General features: G+C 39.2%; 1 protein-coding gene across 4 annotated transcripts; it reads right to left on the reverse strand.

Annotated features, from left to right (window-relative positions):
* Positions 1 to 1,553: 1,553 nt before the first annotated feature.
* Positions 1,554 to 23,766, reverse strand: NAPEPLD (N-acyl phosphatidylethanolamine phospholipase D). 4 transcript variants are annotated; one of them, XM_069801765.1, is made up of 5 exons: positions 23,479 to 23,766; positions 11,838 to 12,150; positions 5,117 to 5,763; positions 3,961 to 4,075; positions 1,554 to 2,681 (listed from the first exon to the last, which is right to left on the reverse strand). In XM_069801765.1, exons 1-5 carry the CDS (start codon positions 23,682 to 23,684, stop codon positions 2,556 to 2,558), a joined length of 1,407 nt encoding a protein of 468 aa, XP_069657866.1. In that variant the 5' UTR covers positions 23,685 to 23,766; the 3' UTR covers positions 1,554 to 2,555. The 4 variants fall into 4 exon arrangements, with proteins under 4 accessions (XP_069657866.1, XP_069657867.1, XP_069657868.1 ...); XM_069801766.1 differs by lacking the exon at positions 23,479 to 23,766 and adding an exon at positions 23,245 to 23,469; XM_069801767.1 differs by lacking the exon at positions 23,479 to 23,766 and adding an exon at positions 23,227 to 23,469.
* Between the last annotated feature and the right edge of the window lie 858 nt (positions 23,767 to 24,624).

Below are 24,624 nucleotides of genomic sequence, written 5' to 3' on the forward strand. Positions count from 1 at the left end.
CCCTGACAATTGCCGCATTGACAGTGAACTTCCCTTTCTCCTTCCCACTGCTCTAAAACCACTGTTTTGTAATAAGCAAGTTACATTACAATCACTTAATGTTTTGCCACTTTTCATGATTTAATTTTTTTCTGCTTCTGTATTAAACAAAGAAAAATAAAGGCTAGGTCAGACCCTAAGAATTTACAGATCCCACCTTTCTCTTCTGACAAGAACTTAGACTAGTCTGTTCTAAGTATTTCTGACATGTGTGTTTTCTAAGCTCAACAACAAAGATGTCTAGATATCCCTCTCCATGTTCTGCAGCCTAAAAGTAAGTTTTTCAAATATTATCTTTTCAATAATTAAAATTGATCTCTTATCCGTTGCTTTGATAGCTGACAGAAACCAGTCACCCTTTTCTAAAAATACATGAAAACTTGTTACAGTGTTGTCTCAGTCTTCTTTTTCTGGTCTATTTTTAAATGCTTTCTTCATAGAACAATGCTGTTGAGATGTTTTGAAATCAGGCAAGACTCTCCAAAGTGTCTTCGGGCAGGTGTGTCTAATTTTTTTTATCCCCCACCCCACACCCTAGATGGAATCTTATCAGCACCAAGCAAAGCATAACAGTCACTGTTCTACATACAAATGCTGTGAATTAATAGATCCAAAACAAAATGTATGCCATTACTGACATTTAGTGTCTGATCCTTGTAAGTCAGTACTTCTCTGCTATGTGGCTGCTTATCTAGGTATTATGTATTTTAGTTTCATTCTTTCTTTCTGAAGTACAGAATTCTGCAGCATAGTCTACTGATGATTTTGAAAACTGGAAAAAACCCACCCAAAAAACAACTTCAGTTTTAACCATGTCCTTCAGAGTACTCAAAACATCCTGCAGCTTGGTGTCCTCCACAATATTATGAGCATGTCATATGCATTATATTATCCAAATTGTTATTGAAGCTATTGTGTAAATACAAGGCCCAATAGAGACTTCATCTGAAATACCCTCACAAAATCAACACTGAATGACTGACAGTAGTTTTAAACCAGTTTTGAACAAATTCTGGTGAATACATCTAGACCGTACTAGAATTACCCTTCCAAATGAAGAAATCTTGATATTTGTCAAATATGACTCCCACCAAAGGAATATACACTACTTTTTCTTACATGTAAGTGTAATCCTCTGTTCCAGAACCCTTCCTCAGCATGAACTTAGACTAACTGCTCTTTGCCTCCTTGTACATCTTAATACCAACAAAGAACAGCACAAGACTTCTAGGACTTCCTGATATAAAATTTTTAAAAGATAACTGTCAACAATTAAAATATTACTTCAGTTTGCTCCTAGCATGAAATCTCATTAACAGGTTTTAATTACTTGCCAGAAGTTCATGTCTTTAAATTGCATGGAATTAATGTGTCTTTTTTTTAATTTATCTTCATGGAGTATGAACATAAAATGTAATGCACAGCAAGAGCTAAAAAATACACATATCCCATAGACCAAAGCAAATCATGAACAAAAAAATGATTTGCCAATGAATTATGGAGAATAACAACCCTTTTTATTGGCAACAATAGGCTTTAATTCTGTAAATTAGCATGGCAATTTGATACAGATACATTTAGCTGAGTTTTACAATACTGAATAATGTTGTAATCGCTCATTCAACTTAAAAATTATAGGAAGCTATAAGAAAAAAATACCACAGCCCTTGCTTAAGACTTTTCATTTAAAAAACAAAAACAAAAAACCAAACAGTAGTTACTAAGAGGCTAAGTCAATGCAAAGGCAAGCACCATTAAGGGATTCTTCCATTTCATGTACTGCATTTGACGAGAAAGTTTTTAGACACATTCAGACCTAACTTAAAAACATTGACCAAACAATGGAAGTGTGCAGATACTCTGGCCAGCAGTAAGTTTTACACATCAGTGATGCAATATTAAATTATCTCTCTCTTTAGAAGGCACATTTCTTTAGATCATTGTAAAATTCAGCTTTTGTGGTTCATTAATATAGGAAAATGTAGAAGCACTCAGTAAAATAGTTATTTTACTGTGCTTGTGCTTTAACAACACAGCTGTATTGGAAGACTCCACCCCACAAAACATACAGTGAATCTATCAAAGTAGAGGGCATAACCTGAAGATTAATGACTAACAAGTGGGAGATGACATTCTAACAATGACTTGAATTAGTCAGCCATTAATTCTAAGAATATGTCCTGTGCTGAGGTTATTATTGCTGCTGCAGGTAAGATGAAGATTTTTTTTAAAAAAAACAGTAATTTATCAGTGGCGTACACAAGAGTTGAAACTGCAAGTTATTCCCAGACAATACCTTATATATTAACCAGTTTTTAGATCACCCCTCAAAATTTATAAACAATAGAACTAGTAAAATTTATTGTGAAAGTTTTAGTTCTGAAACTGACAAACCTGGCATCTAAATATCCAATTCACTCCAATAAATCTACTTTGTAAGTGCATCATATTCATATTTGTAACATTAATTACTAGTTCAAATCAAACAGGGCTTACAAGGAACTGCTACTGTTTCATTATTCAAACCCATCATTGGTACTCAAGTCCCGTGATTCTCCATGGTTTAAGACAAAAAAGTCTTCTTGTTTCAAGCCATATCTTTCAAGAGCTTCGTTCAGTTTAACTGGAGGATCCAAGTAATACTGGAAAAATAAGAATAATATGAGGGAAAAAGATACCATTGCAGCATTGGGGGGGGGGGGAGGATATCACTGCTCTGGACAAGAAATGGCTTACATTTTAAACATTACCTAAAAAAGGGGGAGGGAGGATATTTGTCAAATTAAAATGTTTAGTTTTGTGTTCAGTTTTTAAACGATAAGGATGCTGATTTACAGTTGTAGAGTAACCAGCAAGGCACAATCTATCATCCAAAATTCAGTTGTGTTCAACGTATTGAACTAGACCCCTTCGAAGCAGAAACACATCGAGAGGAGGAAGTGCTCGCAGGTCAGCAGATGGCGTGCTCTCTCGTTTGGTAAAACCAAGTTGTCAGCTCTACTGTTGAAAAAACTACTGCCCTTTCAATGAGGTCCCCCGAAGTTATTTCATTATATTTGTTACATTTCAGAAAAGGCATCATCAGGGAGAAATCATCCTTTTTTTTGTGCTTCTAAATGCACAGTAGCATTTGTACCGTGGGCACTAGTGACACAGGTTATTGAAAGCATCGTGGATAGAAAATGTTATATCCAAGTTAAAGAAAACATGACATTAACAGGTGAATGCAGATAACAGCATTGGGACTGATTTATAAAATAAAGTGGTGCAACTGATGCAACGACAAAGCTGAAAAACAGCTACCAGACAGGGTGTATCAAAGTAGATGTAGGTACTTCCCTTTCAATGCGTTTTTAGTCACTGTGAAGGTACCTGTGTAGTAACCTCCTTATTAGAAGTACAGACTTGGGGGCAGGGGTTAGGGTGGTGGTGGTGGTGTTTAAAAAAAAAAAAAAAAATCAGCAACTCAGAATAACTCAGTTTTTCATATTCTTGCTGGTATTTAACTATGAATCAACTATTAAAAATACTATTCAATTTACTTACTAGACAGACATGATTAATAAATACTGTATTGACCTACAGGCATGCAATTCTCACTGTCTCCAAGTGATGCACTGCTGAGTTTACTTTTATTATTGCATACATGTCCCCACCTTTCCTGTTCCTCAGCTTTCAGAGATCAGAAATCCTCCACATTTGTTTCAATAACTTTCAAATTCACCTTAGTCTTTACAGAATTGTTATGAAAACCTAAGCATTGTTTTGAACTGCAATACATATAGTAACAACTTTTCACTCACACAAAGTTTACATTTTAAGTTTACATTTACAGATAGGTAGGTTAAACTGCATGAGCAAAGCTTCATTAATGACTATGTACTCAGGAAATCTGAACTCATGCATAGTGTTGAAATTTACCTCATTTGCTAAAGCAAAGGTCCCCCAATGAATTGCTACAGACTTCTTTGCTTGAACATCAATATGGATTCTTACTGCTTCTTCAGGATCCACATGCTGGTATTTCATAAACCACCTACCAAAACACAAAGCAAATTCTTTTGTATCACCTAATTCAGTGCAAGATTTCTTCTTTACTTTCATTGGATAAGTTGCAAAGAATCTAAAAAAAAAAAAATACGCCTACCTAATCAAAAAAAATCATGGAGCATGTACATCTGAAAAACATACAGAACACTCAACAAGCCATATATCAACATACCCATGAAACAACAGTTCATGTATTTTACTCCCCCTTTCAAACAGATTTTTTCTTATCTATATTTTTAATAGTATAAGGACATATTACTGGTGCCTTGAGGCATTAAGGCCATAGATTTAAATCCATCCCCAAAAAAATTTTAGGTTAGCAACACACACCAAGAAGTGTGTGCTTCAGAAGATAGCCTAAGGGAATGGTGTTAAAGCAGAAGAGAGAATCTAGCAATTTTTGAAAGATACCAGATTTTTACAATGTTATTCAGATTCCTATCTTCCTTTCCCAGCCTATACATGCTTTGCTTCCAGCATTATATGAGCATTATTATCTAGAAGTTTAGATACCCCATCATAAGTAGGATACAGATGCCTAAACAAACAGATATTTCACACACTATAAAGGAGTCATCATTATCTCCAGGTAAGTTGCAAAAACAGCGTGAAGACTGAAGCAAGAGAAAAATGTAGCAAATTGCATGCACCTAAATGGGTTGGATTAAATGATGCTATTTCAGAAAAAAAGCCACAAAGTAATTCTAGATTTTTACTCAACATTTTTCATGGAAGAAAGTCAGCTGATTCATCCTTGCTGTGCTTAAGACTGAAGAAATAAAACTCCAAGAACATCACACATAGACACAAGCATCCTAGACATTTCAGCTCCATCTTCCAATTGCCTGCTTTTTTTTTTTTTTCTTCCATTCAGTGATGTCCTTTTGCCTCAGCAATCTCCTTCTTTTGCCTCTATATTCTATTGTATATTCTTAATAAAGTATGGCTACAGTTTTCACTTCCGGGTGTATTTGTCATCAGTATATAATTTCATTTATGTATTTTGATCAAACTTTGCTTTTCATACCTTGGCTCATAAGCTCCAATGGGGATGGCTGCAAGATCAAAAGGTCCAAACCTTTTACCTATCTGCTCAAAAGCAACACAATATCCAGTATCTCCTGAAAAGAAAAACCTATTCCAAGGTCCCAAGACAGACCAGCTGCCCCAAAGAACCTTGTTGTCATCTGTCGCAGTCCTTTTGCACCAATGTTGAGAAGGAGTGAAGACAAAAGTTACCGCATCATGACCAGGGACGCAGTTCTCTTCCCACCAATCCAGTTCAATCACATTCTCACAACCACATCTCTGCATCCAGTCCAAGAGCCCCAGAGGCACAAACCAGCGCAGCTCACTCCCAAAGCGTTCATTTAAACTCGTTACAGTGTTGTAGTCCAAATGATCATAATGGGTGTGGCTGATCATGACTGCATCTATTTTGGGGAGCTGCTCTACTGTGCACGGAGGTCCTCGGAAGCGCTTGGGACCCACCAGCTGAGTAGGGGAAGCTCGCTGGCTGAAGATTGGGTCAGTAAGAAATATAAGTTCATCCATTTCCACCATAACTGAGGCATGTCCCAACCATGTGACTCGCATACCAGTTCCTGTCTTCCCAGCAAGTTCCGGCTTTTGAACAAAATAAGGTTTTAACACTGGAAGCTCTTTATCGAGTTCCTAGCAAAAAAGAACACAATATGCATGAGAGATTTCAGAATGTACTTGGCTGTGGAACAAAAACTACATACGAAGCACAAATCAATACAGTCAAGACTTGCGCTTTGTTTATATTTTTAGGCAGAGAACTACAACACAAAACAGATGCCTTTTTAATGACCATTTTCTCAGCTACTTCCTCCTAATTTCATCTTAAGTTTTTGTAACATTTTCACTTCTCTGTCAAGAGAGAGAAGAGAGAGCTCAAGAGTATCCCATCAGGCCAGGAGACCTACTAATAGAGAGAGTCTGAAAGCACTGCAGCGAAAGCACTGCAAGACACTAACAGCATCCTGGGAAAGGCTTTGTAATCAATTGACCTTCCCCAACCTGGAAAAGAATATCTATATATACACACACACACACAGAGTTACTGTAACAAATACTCAAGTTTAGCTTGTGCAACTAAATGATGCATCCCCTAAGTCCTAGCACAAATAAGTCACAAACCCACAGATGAAAGAGAATGCCACGTTCCTAACAGCACTCCACAAAAGCTGATCTATTAGCCTTTAGCAGACCCTCTTTCTCTCCCCATTACATATAGGAGCAGCACACGGAGGTTAACCTCACTTGGTTAATATTAGCTTTTACAATTCTATCCTGCCAATAATTCAATGAACATTCGTAAAACACAAACTCATTTTTAAGATGGACCTTAGGGCACTTAGTTATGCTTCTCATGATGCTTTATTGAAGCCTTCAAGGTAATTAAAGTTTAATTATTACTGAATAAGTCACTATACTGATCATCCCTGTTCAGGATGCAGTCCCACGAATGACTTCAAATCAATCTAAATCCATACTCCCTGTGTAAAAAAGTTATGGAAGCCTTCCCCCATCTCCCCTCTTGTTCCAGCATCAATACTTATGCAGTCCCTACTCAAGCCTGATGGGTCAGAGAACTGATCCAGCTGCACATTAATCCAGAGGAGGAAAACAGACAACTTTCAGCTCAGTCAGCTTCCAAACTTGACTCTGTGTGTAGCCTCAAGTTGGCACAAAGGAGGCCATGGCTGTATATTATCTACTGAAACTCATCATCCAACCACCAGTCATTCTCTCATTTTGAACCGGAGTTACATTCTTCACTGCAGTTTGGCTGAGATGCTTATGCAGAAGTCTTATATGAAATAAATAAGAGTTTTCCTATTAAAAAAAAAAAACCAAACCAACCAACCAAAAAGTTTTCTCAGAGTTCCTGACCATCTCCCTCTCTGATGCAGCATGTCTAAGGGTCTCCTCCCAAACTGTTCTGGTCTGAACTCGCATCACTTTAGAAGAATTTTCCTCGGTTAGGCAGCTTCTACAGACTCCTGACACTCTTCTCCCCCAGTAATCACAGATGTCCCAGCACTTCTGGTTCCTAGTCAAGTTCTACCTGCAATGGTTGTTGCTCTCATTCTCTAAGTCTAGGATAGTAGATTAGTGCTATGAGCAAGCTTATAAAGAGCTGACCTCCCACTCCCTTAAATGTCCAGCTGATGCTGTGACAGTTTAGGACTCTAGGATTTCCCTTGCTGAAACAGTCCTGACAGCTTCAGGGAAGTTACTCTCTCCGCCATATTTTATTGATTTGGAGGGCATACATTGGCAAAAAACAAAACACATACACCTCCACCCCCATGCAATTCTACTGTGAGTAATATAACATTCAAGAAATTGCTTTTTCTGAGTGCTAATGGACAAGACATGTCTATTGAAAAAGTTTCACTACTGTCTTCAGGAACAAGAAATAGATAACCTTCTATAAAGCTGAATGTAAGGTTTGTACAATACAATGACTTAATGCATACAAAAATAAACAAAGTATGAGTAGTAGACTGAGACAAACTACTGCTTCTCCAAGAAAGAAGCATAACTTTCTTTACCCCTATTTCATTCTGGCAGCAGAATTCTGAACCATAGATTGTGACACTTCAATTAAAAAAAAGTGGAAGATCCACAAAACTAACATAATTTACTCAAAAATGGAAGTTAGGACAACCCACCAAATTACATGTGGTTAAATCAACAAATCAGATTATATCAAAGAAATTAGACTCAGATATGGAATGTAATAATTGTCATAATGCAATTTAGGTCAGTAAGTACGTATTTTATGGAAAATGTTCTTTTTAAGTAGCTGTTTAGAGGTAGACAACAAATTATTCTAAGAACTCTAAATGAATCCACTTTATTTTTGCTGACATTTGACAAAAACTAGTTTCTAAAATTAGCATCATGAAGTATTAATAAACAATACTATATGGATGAAGAACTGGCTAATTGGCAGATGTGAACAGTGAGTTCTTAACTGGGACTCAAACATGTTGTACTAGTTTTGGCTGGGATAGAGTTAATTTTCTTCCCAATAGCTCCTAAGGTGCTATGTTTTGGATTTGTGCTCAAAACAGTGTTGATAACAGACTGATGTTTTAGCTATTGCTGAACAGTGCTTACACAGCATCAAAGCCAGTAGGCTGTAAGTACATGAGAAGTTGGGAGAGGACTCAGCCAGGACAACTGACCACAGCTCGCCAAAGGGATATCCCATGCCACGTGACATTGTGCTGAGCAGTATAACAGCTAGAGGAAGAAGGGGGATGTTTGGAGTTGTGGTGTCTGTCTTTCCAAGTAACCATTACACATGATGGAGCCCTGCTTTCCTGGAAATGGCTGAACACCTGCCTGCTTATGGGAAGGAGTGAATTAATTTCTTACTTTGCTCTGCTTGTGCATGCAGCTTTTGCTTTACCTCTTAAACAGTCTTTATCTCAACCTCCAAGTTTTCGCACTTTGGCCCTTCAAAAATTCTCTCCCTCATCCCACTGTGGGGGAGTAAGCGAGCCGCTGTGTGGGGCTTACCTGCCTACCAGGGTAAAACCACAACACATCTGCACTATTAGATGCTTTACAGGGATGTCACTAGGATCGACACTATTAAGTATTTTGAATAGTTGATTTAAAGGTAGAACTAATCACTTAAAAAGGCACCTGTAAAGGACACACAGACAGGAAGATGGATAAATAAAGAGTAGCGCAGTTCAAACAACTGGTATCCTGACCTATTTAAATAAAATTCTGTGAATAAAAATTCAACGCAAACAAGGAGCACAAAGGCAGTGTAACTTGGAAAGCACAGACTCTGCATGATATCTGCAGGTTTGTGATACACAGGCCTCTGATCCAAATCAATGATTCCTCAGAGAGCGAGATCAGAAATCAGGCATTTTGTTGAGCTATCATAGTAAATCACATGGGGAAATAGCTAAAGAAATTACTTCTCAGTACATGGATTTTATGTTTGGGGTTGATTTGGTGTTTGGGTTTTTTTTTTTGTGTTTTACCAAAGTATGCTAAAATCCCCAAAATTACCTTTTAAAGCAATAAGGACTCATAATTCATAAGATTCCAGATTGAAACACAAGTTTTACTGGCAGTATACTTCATATGAAATTCTTAAAACTCATACAACAGGGTAAAACAAGATAATGAATGAAATACATAATCCTATGGAACTTTTATCCTGCTATAGTACATTTTGTTCTCTGTCAGGCTAACTAGAAACATTAATACTACAAGAATTTACAACAGATCTTTGACACATGACATTAATGTCAAATCAGCTACCAACAGAAGCAAAATGTGCCTAATACTGTCTTATCTTCATCACTGGAGTAATACAAAAATTCCTCCTGCTGTTCCCCTTCCCCCCTCCCATGTTCTTCTTTCCTTCCTAATGCAAGGCAAGAAGAAACACATGACAGGCTTTGGTAAGACTAGCTAATTAGCTTAGGATTTTTGGTGCTTAGTGCATACTGGAATACCACTGGATTTTACAGAAATGAGAACAATCTAAATTGTTGATCCAACAACTAAAGATACTCCAACAACACTGAAAAGAGTTATTAATAAAGCCTGTAACGAAAATATGAGAAGTCTATGCATTCTGGATAATGATATAGACTTCTTATGAAGGCACAGTTATAATACATATAGCTTTTACACAGTGAAGTACATATCCTGCATAATATGGGTTGGTTTTTTTACATATGCAAAGCACTTGGTACAGATAAACTGAACCTGCCCACCATAGCAGGGTATCACTAGGCACGCTCAATGTGGAAATTGAAGTAGTAGTCTGCTCAAAGGACATTCTATCTGACAGTGCTAAATAAAGTATGGAGCCCTTAGTTTGAATTTTAAACAAGGTCAGAAGTGCTTTACAGGTTGATTTAGGTGTGGAACAAACATAGCTAGTACAAGCATCAAAATGGCTGAGGAATCAAGAAGGGCATTTCATTGATCCCTATCTAGGTTTTTCTATTTCTGATTTACTTCACTGAGCTCCTGAATAATTGCAGGCACTTAACTAAAAAATTTCATATGCAAAGCAATAAAATTAGTCCAAAATGAATTTCAACTGGGTCAGAGAGACAGCTTTACAACTGGTACAGTGTAGATTTCTTTGTAATCATCCTTTATTGCAGGGATAATCTGTAAATTAAAGGGGAGTGCTGCAGTTCTCCACTACCATCAGAGTGCTGTATATTCTATACTGTGAAGTACACCTTAGCACTGCCTTCCAAGTACTTCAGTCACCAACCAGGTTTCTGACTGGTCCTGGCAAGATATGAAGCCTATTGTACACATATGGAATAGGGCAGCAGTCAAAGACAACTGAAAACACCAAGCATGAATTTTACACAAATGTGGCCAAAGTATAATGCAGCACACTGCCTAGAAAGCTGTACACACTGAGGCACAACCACTGCTACTACTACAAGGTGCAGATAATGTCTAGAAGCAGGACACCAAATTTAAAACAGTAAATTGTTGGAAGGGATTCCAAGACCGACATAGGTTTGCTGTGCTTCTTTCTGAAGTCAAATTATTATTATTATAGAAAAATTACAACCAAGATTATCTCTTCCTTAAACATGTTCCATGCCACATATCCTTAGAGAAATCCCCAAACCTCTGACCATCATGTGTTAGTAAGTAACATGGCTTTTCTGTCCATAAAGCTGATCAAATTCCTTCCTTCACAGGTAATTCATATAAGATAAAAATGAAAAGTGTAAGCTCTTTGCTAAATACTGACTGTGAGGTTTATAGCTTATGCATGCCTTCTTGTATGCTTAAAAGCATTACTAACACCTATTTGTTCAAAAATGCTTTCCCTGGTTCTGCACCCTTCAGCACAGCTTTTCCAAAGTGCAGTCAACACATTAGAAAATACACTGAGAAGTAATCCTAACTGTCAAAACTATAGCAATCGTAACACTTCTTGGGGCCACAAAGACAACCCATGGCTTTCCAGTATCCATTACTCCTCATGGAAAAGAAGCCTCTCTCAGAGGCTGCTTCCCCTGCCTCCTCCTTTATATACAATATCTGACAGGAGCAATACACCAAGAACAAATAATGGTGTTTCCCAGTAAACTGGCACTGTACCTTTAGTATTTCAGTACAAATACTTGCTCAGGTTAGTTTTAACACATGCAATTTTTTCTCCTTGTGGACTGAAACAGAAAAACATAGATTTGCAAACACTTCCATAAGTAAGTGACAGTAAATATTTATTACATTTTTATGAAAAAGGTGTAATGCATGTAGTAAATGGCAGTCTGGAGAAAAAAACAAAAGGCAAAATTTTTACAATGAGATATGCCACAGCTATTTCATGCAATACAAATGATGTTAGTAGTATGCTTCATAAAGGCAATACCTATTAAAAAGGAAAGAGTGTAACTGTAATTTATGATTGAGCTAGGGGGCCATTTTTGCTGGCTTTGTAAATATAAACTGAGCTGGATAAATCAAAGGGTGTGAAACTAACAGAAAGAAGGAAAAAAATTAAAGAGGCAGAAAGTATTAACCCACTTTTTGAAAAGAATAAATTGATAATAAAATCAGAAAGGAAAAAAAAAGACTTAGAAAAGTCTCCAAAAGATGCCTAATAAGCATTAGTAAGAAACTGTCCTATTTTATTGATTAGAAGAGAGGTAAAAGCAATCTAAATCAAGGACAGAAAACATTCATGTATTTACCTGCTTTGAGCATGGCACATTGCTGTTATTTTTTTCCATGAGGGACCATTTCAAAATACTTGGCAAGGTTGGCGATTTCCACGTTGGCCACGGGTTGACAAATTTCCCATCTTTCCCTCTCTTTGATTTAGTCACATCCTCTTCTAATCTGTAGTCCAGCCTGAAGCTTTTCCTGGAGGTCCTGGAAGAATCACTGCCCCTGGAACCTCGACCCGAATTCTGGCGTTTCCTCACCACTTCTTTAGGATACTGGTTACATGCAGTCAAAGGCTGCTCTTCATCTGTTTTCTTATCCATATCTTTTTGAGGAGAACTAAAATAAATTTTAAATTAATCGATCTTTTCTTGGACTAACATCAACATTCATAAGGTTGAATGTTCTCACACACATTAGAAACAAGCCTGCCCTTCTCATTTTATGATCTACTGGTTTTTTTTCCCTCAACAAAATATGCTTTTAAAACAGTCGCTATTACACAGAAGACTTCAAAAACATGCTGTGGCAAGCAGACATGAGAGCTCTTTGTAGTTCAGGCAGAGTTTTACTCCCCGGTATGCACTACTTCAGATACTAACACTATTATCTATCAACTGCAAGAGTGAGAGGGAAGGGTTCCTTAATTTACATTTTGGAAGAATAGTAAGTTCCTCCAGAAACTTACAACATTTAGTGCCTGATGTAATACGATCCTGCAAACCTGTCCAAGAAACACTGGAACTATACAATACCTTAAGATTAGCCTACATAGTGACCTTGGTTTGTAGTAGGAGCAGCAGCCTCATGTAGCATGGATAACACATTACTTCCACTGACAAGATGCACATACATGCAGAAAAGTCAGAACGCAAAAGACATTTGGTCCTATTTCCCACGTTGCCCAAAATTAAGGAAAAGCTTATTGTAATAACAGTAAAAGTAACTGTTTCAAATACAATTTTGATACACATTAACTGAACTGACAAGTGAAAGGCCACAGAAAATTGGAACATCTCAAATAAGTCATGGCTGCAATGTCTGTTCTTAGTTCCATTGTGAAATATAAAAAAGTGAGAAGATAACTGAGAAAAGCTTATTTCTATAAAGTCACAATTCTGGCACAGTTCTTGGAAAACTGCAAACTCAGTAGTCAGAGTCTCTTATTCCAAATGGCACTTAAGTGTTGCAGAGTTTAGGAATATGGAGTCCTATTCATCTCATTATATCCAAGGTCGAAAAAACAAATATCCCTATTTCATTTTAAAAGATCCTGAAGCAATTCAGTTGAAGCTAAATGCCTCAGTTTCTATATTTACTTTCAACATTTCAGTTGAAAGTAAATACATTGTTCTGACAGTTTTTTTAAAAAAATAGGGTGCTACTTCAAAGAGTGCACAACTTTCTGGTACTTACAAACTCTACCTGATAAAAACTAGAAGACGACCAGTAATGAACAGAAAGCATGATATACTGCTTAGGTGCAGGAATAATTTTTAATAAGAAATTGTAAAGTTTGTCCTGAAGAAAACTCTCCACCCCATGTTTTAGCCTATCTACTATTTCATTAACTCAGATACTCAAACTTTAGCTGTATACTCATATGAGAAGCACTGGGCTGAGGTACCAAAGCCAGTCCACTCAAACAACATTTTCAGAAAACAGAATTAAAGCCCACAGTTTTCTTAGAAATTGCATAACTCTGTGCCCCTCATAAGTTCATAACTACAGGGAAAAAGAAATACATTGTCACTGCAACATTACAGCTAAGATTTTACACACATATAAGAAATGTTATCAAATTGAACCCAAATGCATTTACTGGTGATGCTCCAACTTCAAACGCAGAGCATGTCCCTGCTATTTCAGCAGCAACCGATTACTAAACAGAAAGTATGGTGTCAGCTGCAAAGATACACAATTGATAAATATTGTGATATTTTCTTAACAAAATAACCATTATTTTGCCATACAGTAGAGATAAAAATTAACACATCAAAATTCACTTCTGATAAAGAAGCATGAATAACGTTCAGAAAACATTGCTGATAATTTTTTTTTTATAAATAGTACCCTTGGTCATAATCTTGTTATAATGTAATTGCTTTGTACTCTAGTTTCCCCATAGTTTTACTGAAATCACTTCATTTATGTATTTTCTATTTAGCAATAAGATACCACATCTGCACCATAATTTTAATTTAACTGTTGATACTCCTAGGCTTTTTTCTCTATTTCACTAAACATTTACTGGAATCAGCCTTCAATGAACAGCCACCCAACTTGCTCTACCATTTTAAGCAGACATACATGGTAATAAAAAGAATCAGTGCCACAAAAAGGCAGACGGAATACCCCCAAAATTGTAATGGATACTTTGACTGTTACTTTAACTTAAGAGGGTTTGTTTTGGGTTTTTTGGCATTCCTCAAAGAACATTTTCAATGCCAAGTCAGCTTATTAATTTAGCAAAGCATGCAGACACAGCATAGTTTCTCTTCTAGAAAGCATCATGAAAACAAATCACAAAAGCTTAATCAGATAGGTACTTAATTCCAGGAAATTCTTCTGTTAACATCTCAGATGTCTGATTTTTAAATATATATAACTACCATAATTATTGTTCCTACAAGACATTTTATATTAGAGACTGGAGTGCCTAAGGTTTTATTTTTAAGCTTCTGTTTATCTATGCATTCATCTCTAAAATAGGTGAATTCTACTTGTGCTTAAATTTTCATACAAACCTTTGATCTTATTCTGAAAGTATAAACCTCTAGGGGAAGTAGGGATCAACTATGCTGATTAAACAAAGACAATGCCAAAGCATTTAAGGCACTGCAGGTATCTGTCTGCCAAAATATTTTCCACATGATGCACATACATTACTTTTCATTAGTATTCCATAAGCAACTGAAGGGATAAAAGACCTCAGTGCTCACAGAACACTTTAAACCCTTTTACATGCATAAGAAAGGGACACATTTACAAACAATTAACTGACAAAGTTTTCCTGATGAACTGTAGATTCCTTTGAAGCATCAATCTTGCCAGTTCATTTCTGTTTCATTTAAACTGGCAAAATATATCCTAGAATATTCATGGAATACAGTAAAAGAAATCTAATTTTTCTTATTTAAAAAAAAAGGTAGATGATAATTTCTTAAAAGCCAGCAATCATTAGCTTAAAATAAAACTCAACCAGTTACTAGTCCAAGGAGATTCCTACCCTTTTGCAAAAGAAAGCCTCTACAGACAAGGAGATTTGGCAGGTATATTTTAAATATTAGAAAATACCCAATCAGAAATGAGCTGATTTTTTCATCCAGCTGTCTTGAATTCTTCCCTCTAAAAAATAATAGGTTGGCACTTGAGAAATAATTTAAGCACTGGACTGCCAGCCAAATTATGAGTGATGGAGACACCAAAATCAAACTGGAGTAGAGTTGTGTTCACTTGGGAGGGGCAGGGGGAAGGGGTCATGTCCTTGGTGAATATTTGTTATTGTAAGGTTTCACAAGAAGTCTTCTATTTTCCACACTTTTAAACAAAGAGGAAAATTACTATTCTACTTAAAAGCATTAAACTGCTTTCTTAACAAAAGGAACCCATCCTTCAGGATGAGGTGACTTACCCCCAAACAAGGGCAAGTGGATTGCCACCACCTGTAATAGAGGCTCAGGCAAGACCTAATACAACCACCCTCTCTGTGCTCAGAGATGCATCACTGTTTCAACTGAATTCAGGAAAAAAAATGGACAAAGACATAGAAACTACTAAAGGAGACCATTAGTCATGCCAAATCCATGAGGCCAGAAGGTACTCAAGACAGAGGGGAAGACCACCACTGTCTGATGAATAGGATGAAGCCTAACATGAATCAAAATGCAGAGCTCACATAACTGGTTTTCCACCACCAAACACTAATGGGCCCCTAGTAACCCACAAATCGAGAGAAGTGGTAGATCAGGCAGGATGTGGCATGGAAAACCCATGTCTTATTGTCCCAGTAAACAGGCTTACACCTGTAAACAGGATATAGCCCTTAGGACAACAGGTTTAGGGTCAATTGTTTATTTTAGCATTGCTTATATAACTGAAAACTTGGATACAAATATTTTGGCTTTGAGTCTTCTGTTTATCTAGGAAAATAATTAAAAGTTTAACTAAACATTTTAATACTTTCTGTTCCAAAAGAAGGCTGGAAACAGGATACATTACAAGAAGCACTCTGACATTAAAATTTTTCTTTTTAAATGGTCTTTTAAACACAGCAGAGCTGCAAGCCAAATTATTTTCGCTTTTTTGAAAAAGAAATTCATTGACATAGAATCTAATGTGTGAGTCTTCACATTTTCCACCCAGTCTCTTCTAACATCCACTACTCCATAAATGAAATGGATGTAGTTCCCCTTACTAAGCATACAGACAAGCTACTAACCATGAAGTCTGCCAGAACAGACTTATCCCTCTTTTCTACACAGAAGTGTGGTCCTTATCTAACAAATCCATAAGCCAGAAAGTTTAAGAAAGAGTTACTATGAAGCTACGGTTTACTGGAACCCAACAACAGCCACAGAACTTTATACTTACCTTGCAAACATTCCATAGTTTTTCAAATATCCTTAGTTTTCTCTATTTTTGAAGCAAGAAGTTCAGTTCATTTCTAACCACTGTCTCTCTGTATAGACTACATCCAGAACAGGGCTACACTACACATCACCTAAAAGGGACAACACACAATTCCTAGCAAATTCACACCACTGTAGCCTTACCAAAGCAAGAATATGAGCTTTCTGCAAGCCATATACTGCCACACAACTCGAAGTTTTCTTTCAACATGCATATTTTTAATGACTGCAAAAAGCACACTTTTTGGCTTGAAACTAAAAAAAAAAGTTTTCAGCTAAAAGGTCAGGTATTTGCAATATTTGCAAACACTAGGGAGCATTGAAAAAAGGCTCCCGCACACTCAACTATCAAATGACTGCCAGCTAAGTTTTGGCTGTGCTTTTATTTTTCCTTCAGGTCTGAAATTGTCTGCTTTAATTAATGAACAGTTTCAGACTGGAAAATTCTGAATGCACTTCAACTTTTATTGTGCAGTACTTCAGGCTGTTCACCACACCACTGTAGACCTACCAAAGCAAGAATCTGAGCTTTCTGCAAACCATATACTGCTACACAACCTGGAAGTTTTCTTTCACTATACTTTTTTTTTTTTTATGATGATGGCAACAGCAGTTCCAACAGCAATTATTCCAGACACTCCTGGTCTTAGGATTTCACACAAAGAAGATCTCTCAAGATTGCAGCTAGCTGATCTATAAATACTTTTATTATTTGGGATTTCCCATTAAAAGTTGCAAGCAAGAACAACCATTGCAGAAATTGCCATTCAAATTATTTGGCATTTTAACAGCCAGCTTGGCATTCTGTGTGATATCCTATTTCCATATTTTCCAAACATCCACAAAGCAAAAAAAAAATCCATGCTATTACAGCCGCCTTCCATTCTTGGATGCACCCATTTCATAGCAGAGCTATAGGTTGCCAGCCCAGCTCTTCTCTGTTCTCAGCAGATCTGTAAATATCCTGACTCTGCAGTGATCTTGTGTACCATTCAAGAAAGATGAATAATCAAGTTGGTAACAGAAACAGCTCTCCATAAACAACGTCATAGAATTAGGATGAATCCTTTACCATTCTCACCTAGTTTTGAAGATCAACAGTAAAACAAAACAAAGTTTTATTTAGACATAACAGAGAAAAAAAATTAGTTACAAATAAAACAAATGTGAAGCATTTACCCACAGTCGTCTGTTGTTAGGCATATTCTTACAACAGCTGTATTACTTAAGCAGTCACCGCCATGAGCCAATCCATTTCTGCCCGCATTACTCCCTCAGGCTTGCCAAAACAAACATTTGTGTCCACATGGTGAATTAGTTCGAGAAACTGATCTAGCTGATAGTCACTTCTTACCTTCCCATCCCCTAGAGAAGCACTTAATTTTCACCTGCATCACTGCGTAACCATGCAAGTGTTTGTACCAACAAACTGGCTAGGACAGGGAAGGGTGAGAACAGGAATATGCTGTTGTAAACAAAAACTACTCATGCCAGTGCTGCTATAAAAAAGTAATTCATTAAATACCCTCCATTTAGAATTCACCCAGTGTAGCTCAGTTACGTACACCACCAAGTTAGCTTCAACGATTCCCCCTACACTTAATATATTTCAATCTATTCCCTAGCAAACATTTCATTCACATTTAGTACTGATGCTGCTTAAACTCTCTGGCTACCTCTTCCGAGAGTCATGTTTCACATTATAACCAAGCAAATTCAATAGCTACCTACCACCCAAAAGGCAGCCCACTCTGGGCACTACACATTCCGACCTCTACTTTCCTGGCATTCATTAGGGGAACTAAACCAACAGAAAATTATTCATAGCCATTACAAGTGCCTATCAGCTACACCCTTATATGCCTCTGGACACAAACGCAAATAGGCTTTAGAGTCAGGTCCATCAGTAGCAGCTGGAGCCAGCTATTTCTCAACCCTGGGTTAAAGCTGATCAGCTATGGGCATTGTATCAACTGCATAAAGAAGCCTCTTCCTAGAACTGGGACAATACATAACTATTTTTCCTTTGTTTCCAGGTGTCCCAGCTGACTGTGCCTGTCCAATATGAGCACTTTGTAGCTCCCAAACGTGTTTATGAACTGTATTTAATATTATAGAGGTTTTCTGTTACATGCATATTCTCTTTAGGTTATGATCCCTGATATGACAGTAGTTGTCCATAGGGGCCACACATGTTAACAGAGATGACAGACCCAGTAACCAATTTCTTTAGCTAGACAGGCCTATTAAAATAAGTTTTTTCCCCTCTTTACCCTCATCTTTTACTGCAGTCTTGCATAAAAGCATCCAAAAGTTGGCATATGGCCATCACATTTAAAAGAGCAGCCTAGACTATCATTATGATTAAGCACAAGAGCAGTGTTATTCTGCACTATTGCTGAAGCAGTCACCAAAGGAAAGCAGGAGTCAATTTTCCCTACACTGGAACGGAAAGTGCTTTCCTTTGCTCTCCCTAAACAACCAATTTCATATGACAACTTAATGTACAGGGAAGAATGCTGAAGACGCAAGAGCTGGGATGAAAGTTTTCCTACCTGCTCTGCAGGACTCAGAGTGACAACATACAGAAGCAAGGTTTGCGCATTACAGCTGTGTTATGGTACGTGAGACAATAACTGGATCACAAATCAAATGCAGACAGTTTTTAAAATCAACAGAAAAATAAGATAAGATAGTACATGCACACAGCTGGGCACATAAACTGTGGATTCCAACAGCAACAATAACCTCCATGGATGGCCCTTCACACATGTACAGAATTTCAATACAGCTTTTCCAAAAAAGCAAACATGAAACTTGTACCAACCCAGCTACAGGATCTGGACCCCAACTTTAGTGTTCTGGCACCAGCTCCACTTATGCAAATGAGTAGTTCATTAGTTTCATTTGGTCTACTGATGTGACTGCAGTTAATAACAGAGGCAAACCTTTCCGTGATGGGGCTTACTGTTAGAAAAAACAACCGAACTTCAAAGTTCAGCATTCATAAACACACTTTAGCCACTCCCATGCGTTAACAGCCTATGCATCTTGGGTTTAGTATTTTAAGTTATTATGTAACATTGAAGCTGTTAGCACATGGTTTTTCTTAACCAAAACGAAGTTTTAAAGTTGTACAAGCTTGCACCTCATCCTGAGGGTAAAGATTTCCCATCTAACATCTTATGTCAATTAGATATGACTAAAAATAAATACTACTACACATAATGAAACTAAGGCTCCACTTGAACATACTATAGGAGAAAACCGATTTCCTTTGCAGCACATGGCCATAGAGGCAAGGTAATCCATAGAAGTGCATAGAAAGTACATTAAAACCTCGATCCATAGGATCCACGTGGCAAAGCAGGATCTGAACCAGTTCATTTGTAATAACTCTCGCACTTTTATGTCTGCAACTGCACAATTGCTATCTCCACCTCATTTACTAAGCCTTTTAATTTTCTTTTTCCTTTTCTCTCCAAGCCAGAAAGGAACAAACTCCTATGCAAACTTTCTCTAGACTCAGACCGGCAATAATCCTTTAAAACCTTATAAAACCTCAGTTGTCCAGGAAGCACAGCAACGCCCAAGCACTAAACTAGTTTTTATTCTTAAGTTAATACACATACAATTTTGTTTATATACATATTTAAACGCTTGTCTATTTCATTCCCTCTCTTCAGTTCAAAGTCCAAGCACATAGGACCCAATGTTACTTCTCTGCAATATAAAAGTATTTCCCTAAATTCTTTCTAAATCTACTTAGATTTCAACATAAGCGCAACTTTTTCTTGTCCCAACAACACTCTCTCTCTCCCTCTGTCTGCGTATGTATGTACACACACCCCATAGATATATGGATTTTATAGAACTATTTATAACATTTGACTTCAAATTTATTGAAATCCAAACAAATCATTTCCAGGTCAGTTAAAACAAAGAAATCAGAATTTTTGCTTTGTTGAAAAATATGTTTTTCTTGAATGCCACTGTTCAAAGACCATCTTTCACATGAGTTAAGCTAGAAGGTCACCAGCCTTTCCAAATATAAAGTTTCAAATGTCCAAAACTTCATACTGGAAAGCCAGAAAGCATATGCGATACAGCACCCTTATGGTTCTTTAACTGAAACACAGCCATTAAAAGAAACTCCAAGTGGCAGAACACCAGACACAGCAAAACACAAATCCCAAGGAAACTGGAAACATCACAACACATTAACATTTTTTCATGACAACCCTTTTTCCTATATATAACCAGCCTTCTACCATATCCCCACAACTCTAAATTATGATGTCTCTTCATGTACTCTAAAGGAAATGCAAAGTGCTTTGGTTGTTAGTCAACAGAAGTGTTAATATTAAAAGTTGTTTGGTTTGTTGTTTTTGTTTTTTTTTTTTCTTACAGAAGAGTCAAGGCACATTTCCAATACATGTGAACCATCTACTAATTTTCAAGGCACCATCCTAAATACGTAGGTGTTTTAAGGAGACAGAGTGTTTCATTTAAACACACCTAAATAGACACACATAAACATCTTGTTACTGCCACAGTCTCATTATTATCAGAAACAGCTGAATCTCACTGAAACCCTCCCTCAAAAACCAGTCCACAGCATGGGACATTTCTGCCTAAACAACTGAAACTATTTCCAAATACTATAAGCAATAAAAACTGAAATCTTATCATAAGCCTTACTCAGCAGACAGTAGCTCTACCAGCTCCAACCATGGTAACAGGTCTTACACAAGGAAAATCTCTTGATATACATCTTGATATACATTCCTTACCACTTGACTTTTCACTCACATAACATCTTATTAAACCTTGTTTTTCACAGCAGGGACACAACGGCAGCAAAGTGTTTTCATAGTGTCACTTGGTAATGCCCAATTCTCTCTGCTGAACAGCTGTGTAAGGTTTATCTGCTTGGGCGCAGTTGTGTGTTATTCAAACCCAAATCACCCCTTCTTTATACAACTGCTAAATACCAAGATATTAAATGCAGACAGTAAATAACATGTAACTTCTTTTCTAGATTTTCTAAGAATATTCAAATCAAGTGCAACGTCTGGTTTACAGAAAAATCCTTTTTACTGAAAGCTGCATTTAGACACAAGATTTTACCATGGTCCTGGCTCTGAGTATATTAGAAGTATGTATGATTCTAATTACAGTGCTAGCCAGCATACTGCAAGCTACATACTTACAGCAATTGACTGAAAAAAATTAAAGCGAGATCAGGAAGTTTCATAGATGTGACAAAAGTAAAAAATAATTTCACAGTGGGCGTTATATATAGGCACTAATTAATATGGCAGCATTTCCATTCTTCTCATCACAGACAAAACCACTGCCTTCCCATTTGCAGAAAAGAACTTAAAAAGCTATTTCTGAATAGAGAATTAGCATGTTTGGTTCAATCTTGAGCTTATAAAGGCTGAGGAAACAGCAGATTTCTACTGAGGCAATTCCTCAAATCTACTTGGTTAATACAAGTGAAGAAAACAATAATAATAATAATTAATCGCTTCCTTTTGAAAAGGCTGCAAATCTCCAAGCTGAAACCAAATTAACTGTTATTTATATTTGAACAGTTTCACCATCATCCCTTACTTACTGCCCTCCTGAACACATCCTCTCCATCACAGCAAATGAATCAGACAGGGCCTTCCAGTCTCCAGGTATTCAGAACTGCCATTATCTTTTTATAACAGGTATTTCCATTTCAGATAATTTTGGGCATTTCTAAATCAACTGCTGCAATAATTCTTGCATAAATAAGATAAAAAAAATCTTATTTCTTCTTGTAAGTCTTATCTATAAAATGAATCAGGCTTCCTACTTTATTAACTGATGAAGCTGCTACTGTGAATTGAAAACTACATGACACTTTTGCCAGAAGACACAAGTGATTTTCCTGTCACTTTCTTTAATTTTTAGCTGGTGTAGTTTGAAAAATAAAGAAAAAATATCTAAGTATTAAAACTGAAAACTTGCTTCGTAATTGCCATTTAGCAAATAGAAGAGTAAGAAATCATAATCATCACTAGAAAAACCACTTCTGCAGAAGTTTAATATGAACTTAACTGCACTCCGTCAAGACATTCAACAAATACTTTCCCTAAATCCTTACTAGAGGTAGTTGCCGATCATTGAGATTATTTCACCGAACTAACTGGCGGTCCGTCTCTCCAAAGGAAAACATTCACTAAACCGTCAATACCATGAAGCGTTTGTTGGGGCTTTTCTGTAGGCGATTATATAACTTGTTTCTCTCCGAGCGCTACTGCAGCATATTTTACTGTCAATTTACGGGAACCGAAAGCATTGCCGCGGGGAGGGCGGGGGAAGGCGGTGGGACTTTTGCCGCCGGCATTTCTTTCACCGGTGTGAAAGGATCTCCCGCTCCCGAGCGTTTCTGGAGCTGGCGCGAGCCGCGATTTGTCCCTAACCGCCGCGGCACCTGTCGGGGGCCGCCCGCCCCCCCGGGCAGCGGCAGCCCCATTCCCGCGCTGCGCCAGCACCGTCGCCGCCGCCGCAGGCAGCCCGCACCCACCTCAGGGGCCGAGGCAGCGCAGGAGAGCGCCGGCTCACGCGACTCCTCTCCGGCCAGGAACCAGGGCCCGCCGGCCCCGGGCACCTCGCCCGCCGCCTAACTTTTCCGAGCGGACGCCCGCACTCGCTCTGCCCCGCTGCCGCCGGCGGCGCTCCCCGCCTCGGCCCCGCTTCCCACCGCCTCCCGCGGCGGCTCAGCCCGGTCCCCCCCCGCCCCGCTCACCCGGCGGGACCCCGGTACCGTAACGTCCGGCGAGCCCCGCTCCCGCGCTCGGAGCAGGTGCGCAGCGCCGCGCTGCCCCGGCTCCCCTTCCCCCGGCCGCCAGCCGGGCTTCGAAGGCGGCAGGTCGGGCAGGTGCCTCTCCTCCGCACGGGCTCGGGGCGGGAGCCGCCGCTCAGCTCGGCTCCGCTCGGTCCCTCCCTGCCCACAGGAAGGCGCGGGGGCAGCGACCCCCGCCCCCGGAGAGCCGCTCACCTTCCGGACTGCTGCCGCTGCTGCCCCTGAGGAGTCTCGTCCTCCTCCTCCTCCTCCATAGTGCCGCTCCACCCCCTCCGCAGCGGCTCCCCGGCTCTCCAGCAGGAGCCGTTGAACGGCTGCGGCTTCCCACCTGACCAGCCCGCCGCCGAGGGCAGCGCGGCGAGCTGCAGGCAGCAGCTCCACAGCGCCCTGCTCCTCACCATGGCGCTCCCGCGCCCAGCGGGGCCCCGCCGGCCGCGGGGGTGCGCGGGCTCACGGCGGCGGCGGCGGGCCGCCTGGCGGCGCCTTAGCAAGATGGCGGCGGGGGGAGGGGGGGAGCCGGCGCTGAGGGAGCCGTGGCGGCCGGACGCCCTCGGGCCTGCAGCCGTGGCGGGGCAGCGTCAGGGCTGCCGGCGCGTCGCTGCCGCTGGAGGCCGGGCTGCTCGTCGGTACCGGGGAAAAGGAAGCACTGGGTTCTGGTTCTGCTCCTGGCGGACTCCGATGGCTGCTAAACGCTGCCCGCGGTCCCATTTGGGAGTACGAGCATGCTCCGACCACCTGGTGCTGCCGTGAAAAGTTTCCTAGACTCGGTTTCCTCAGGAACCTGAGGCGGTGCCGCCATCGCCGGGGGGTACCGGCACTCACGGGAGGTGAGGCCACTCGTGGCTGTCAGCGACCGACCCCCCCCGCAGAACAGCCCAGCTCGCAGGCCCCTGTATTCCCGTGGCCATTCCCCCTACGTCAGGAAGTTAAATCTCATGCCCAAATTTCTTCACGTGCTGGATTACAGCCATCGCCTCACACCCTGTTTACACCTGTGAGTAGTTCACGCGCGACTCCAGCCGATGGGCTGGGAATTGAGGGATTTTCAGGCACCCAATCCAGAGAAACTAGGTTCTCAGAAATAAATATGTATGGTTTTATTCTTTCCTTACCTCCTTAAGCACAAAATACAGTGGAAGGTAAAGGACAAAGCTATGCAGCTGTGATATGAAAAAATAATATATATATACAGCAGCAATATGAAGTCTAAGACTATCTGGAGCTCTGATAATGCATTTATGTACATGTTATCTTGATGCTCAGGAATGGATGTCCACTTTATTGGTGAAGAAATCTTACCTATATTCAGAGGCCAAGTTCTCAAGGTAGGTCTTGGGAAGC

The sequence above is a fragment of the Haliaeetus albicilla genome, chromosome 14 (assembly GCF_947461875.1).
Source record: "Haliaeetus albicilla chromosome 14, bHalAlb1.1, whole genome shotgun sequence".
NCBI lineage: Eukaryota > Metazoa > Chordata > Aves > Accipitriformes > Accipitridae > Haliaeetus > Haliaeetus albicilla.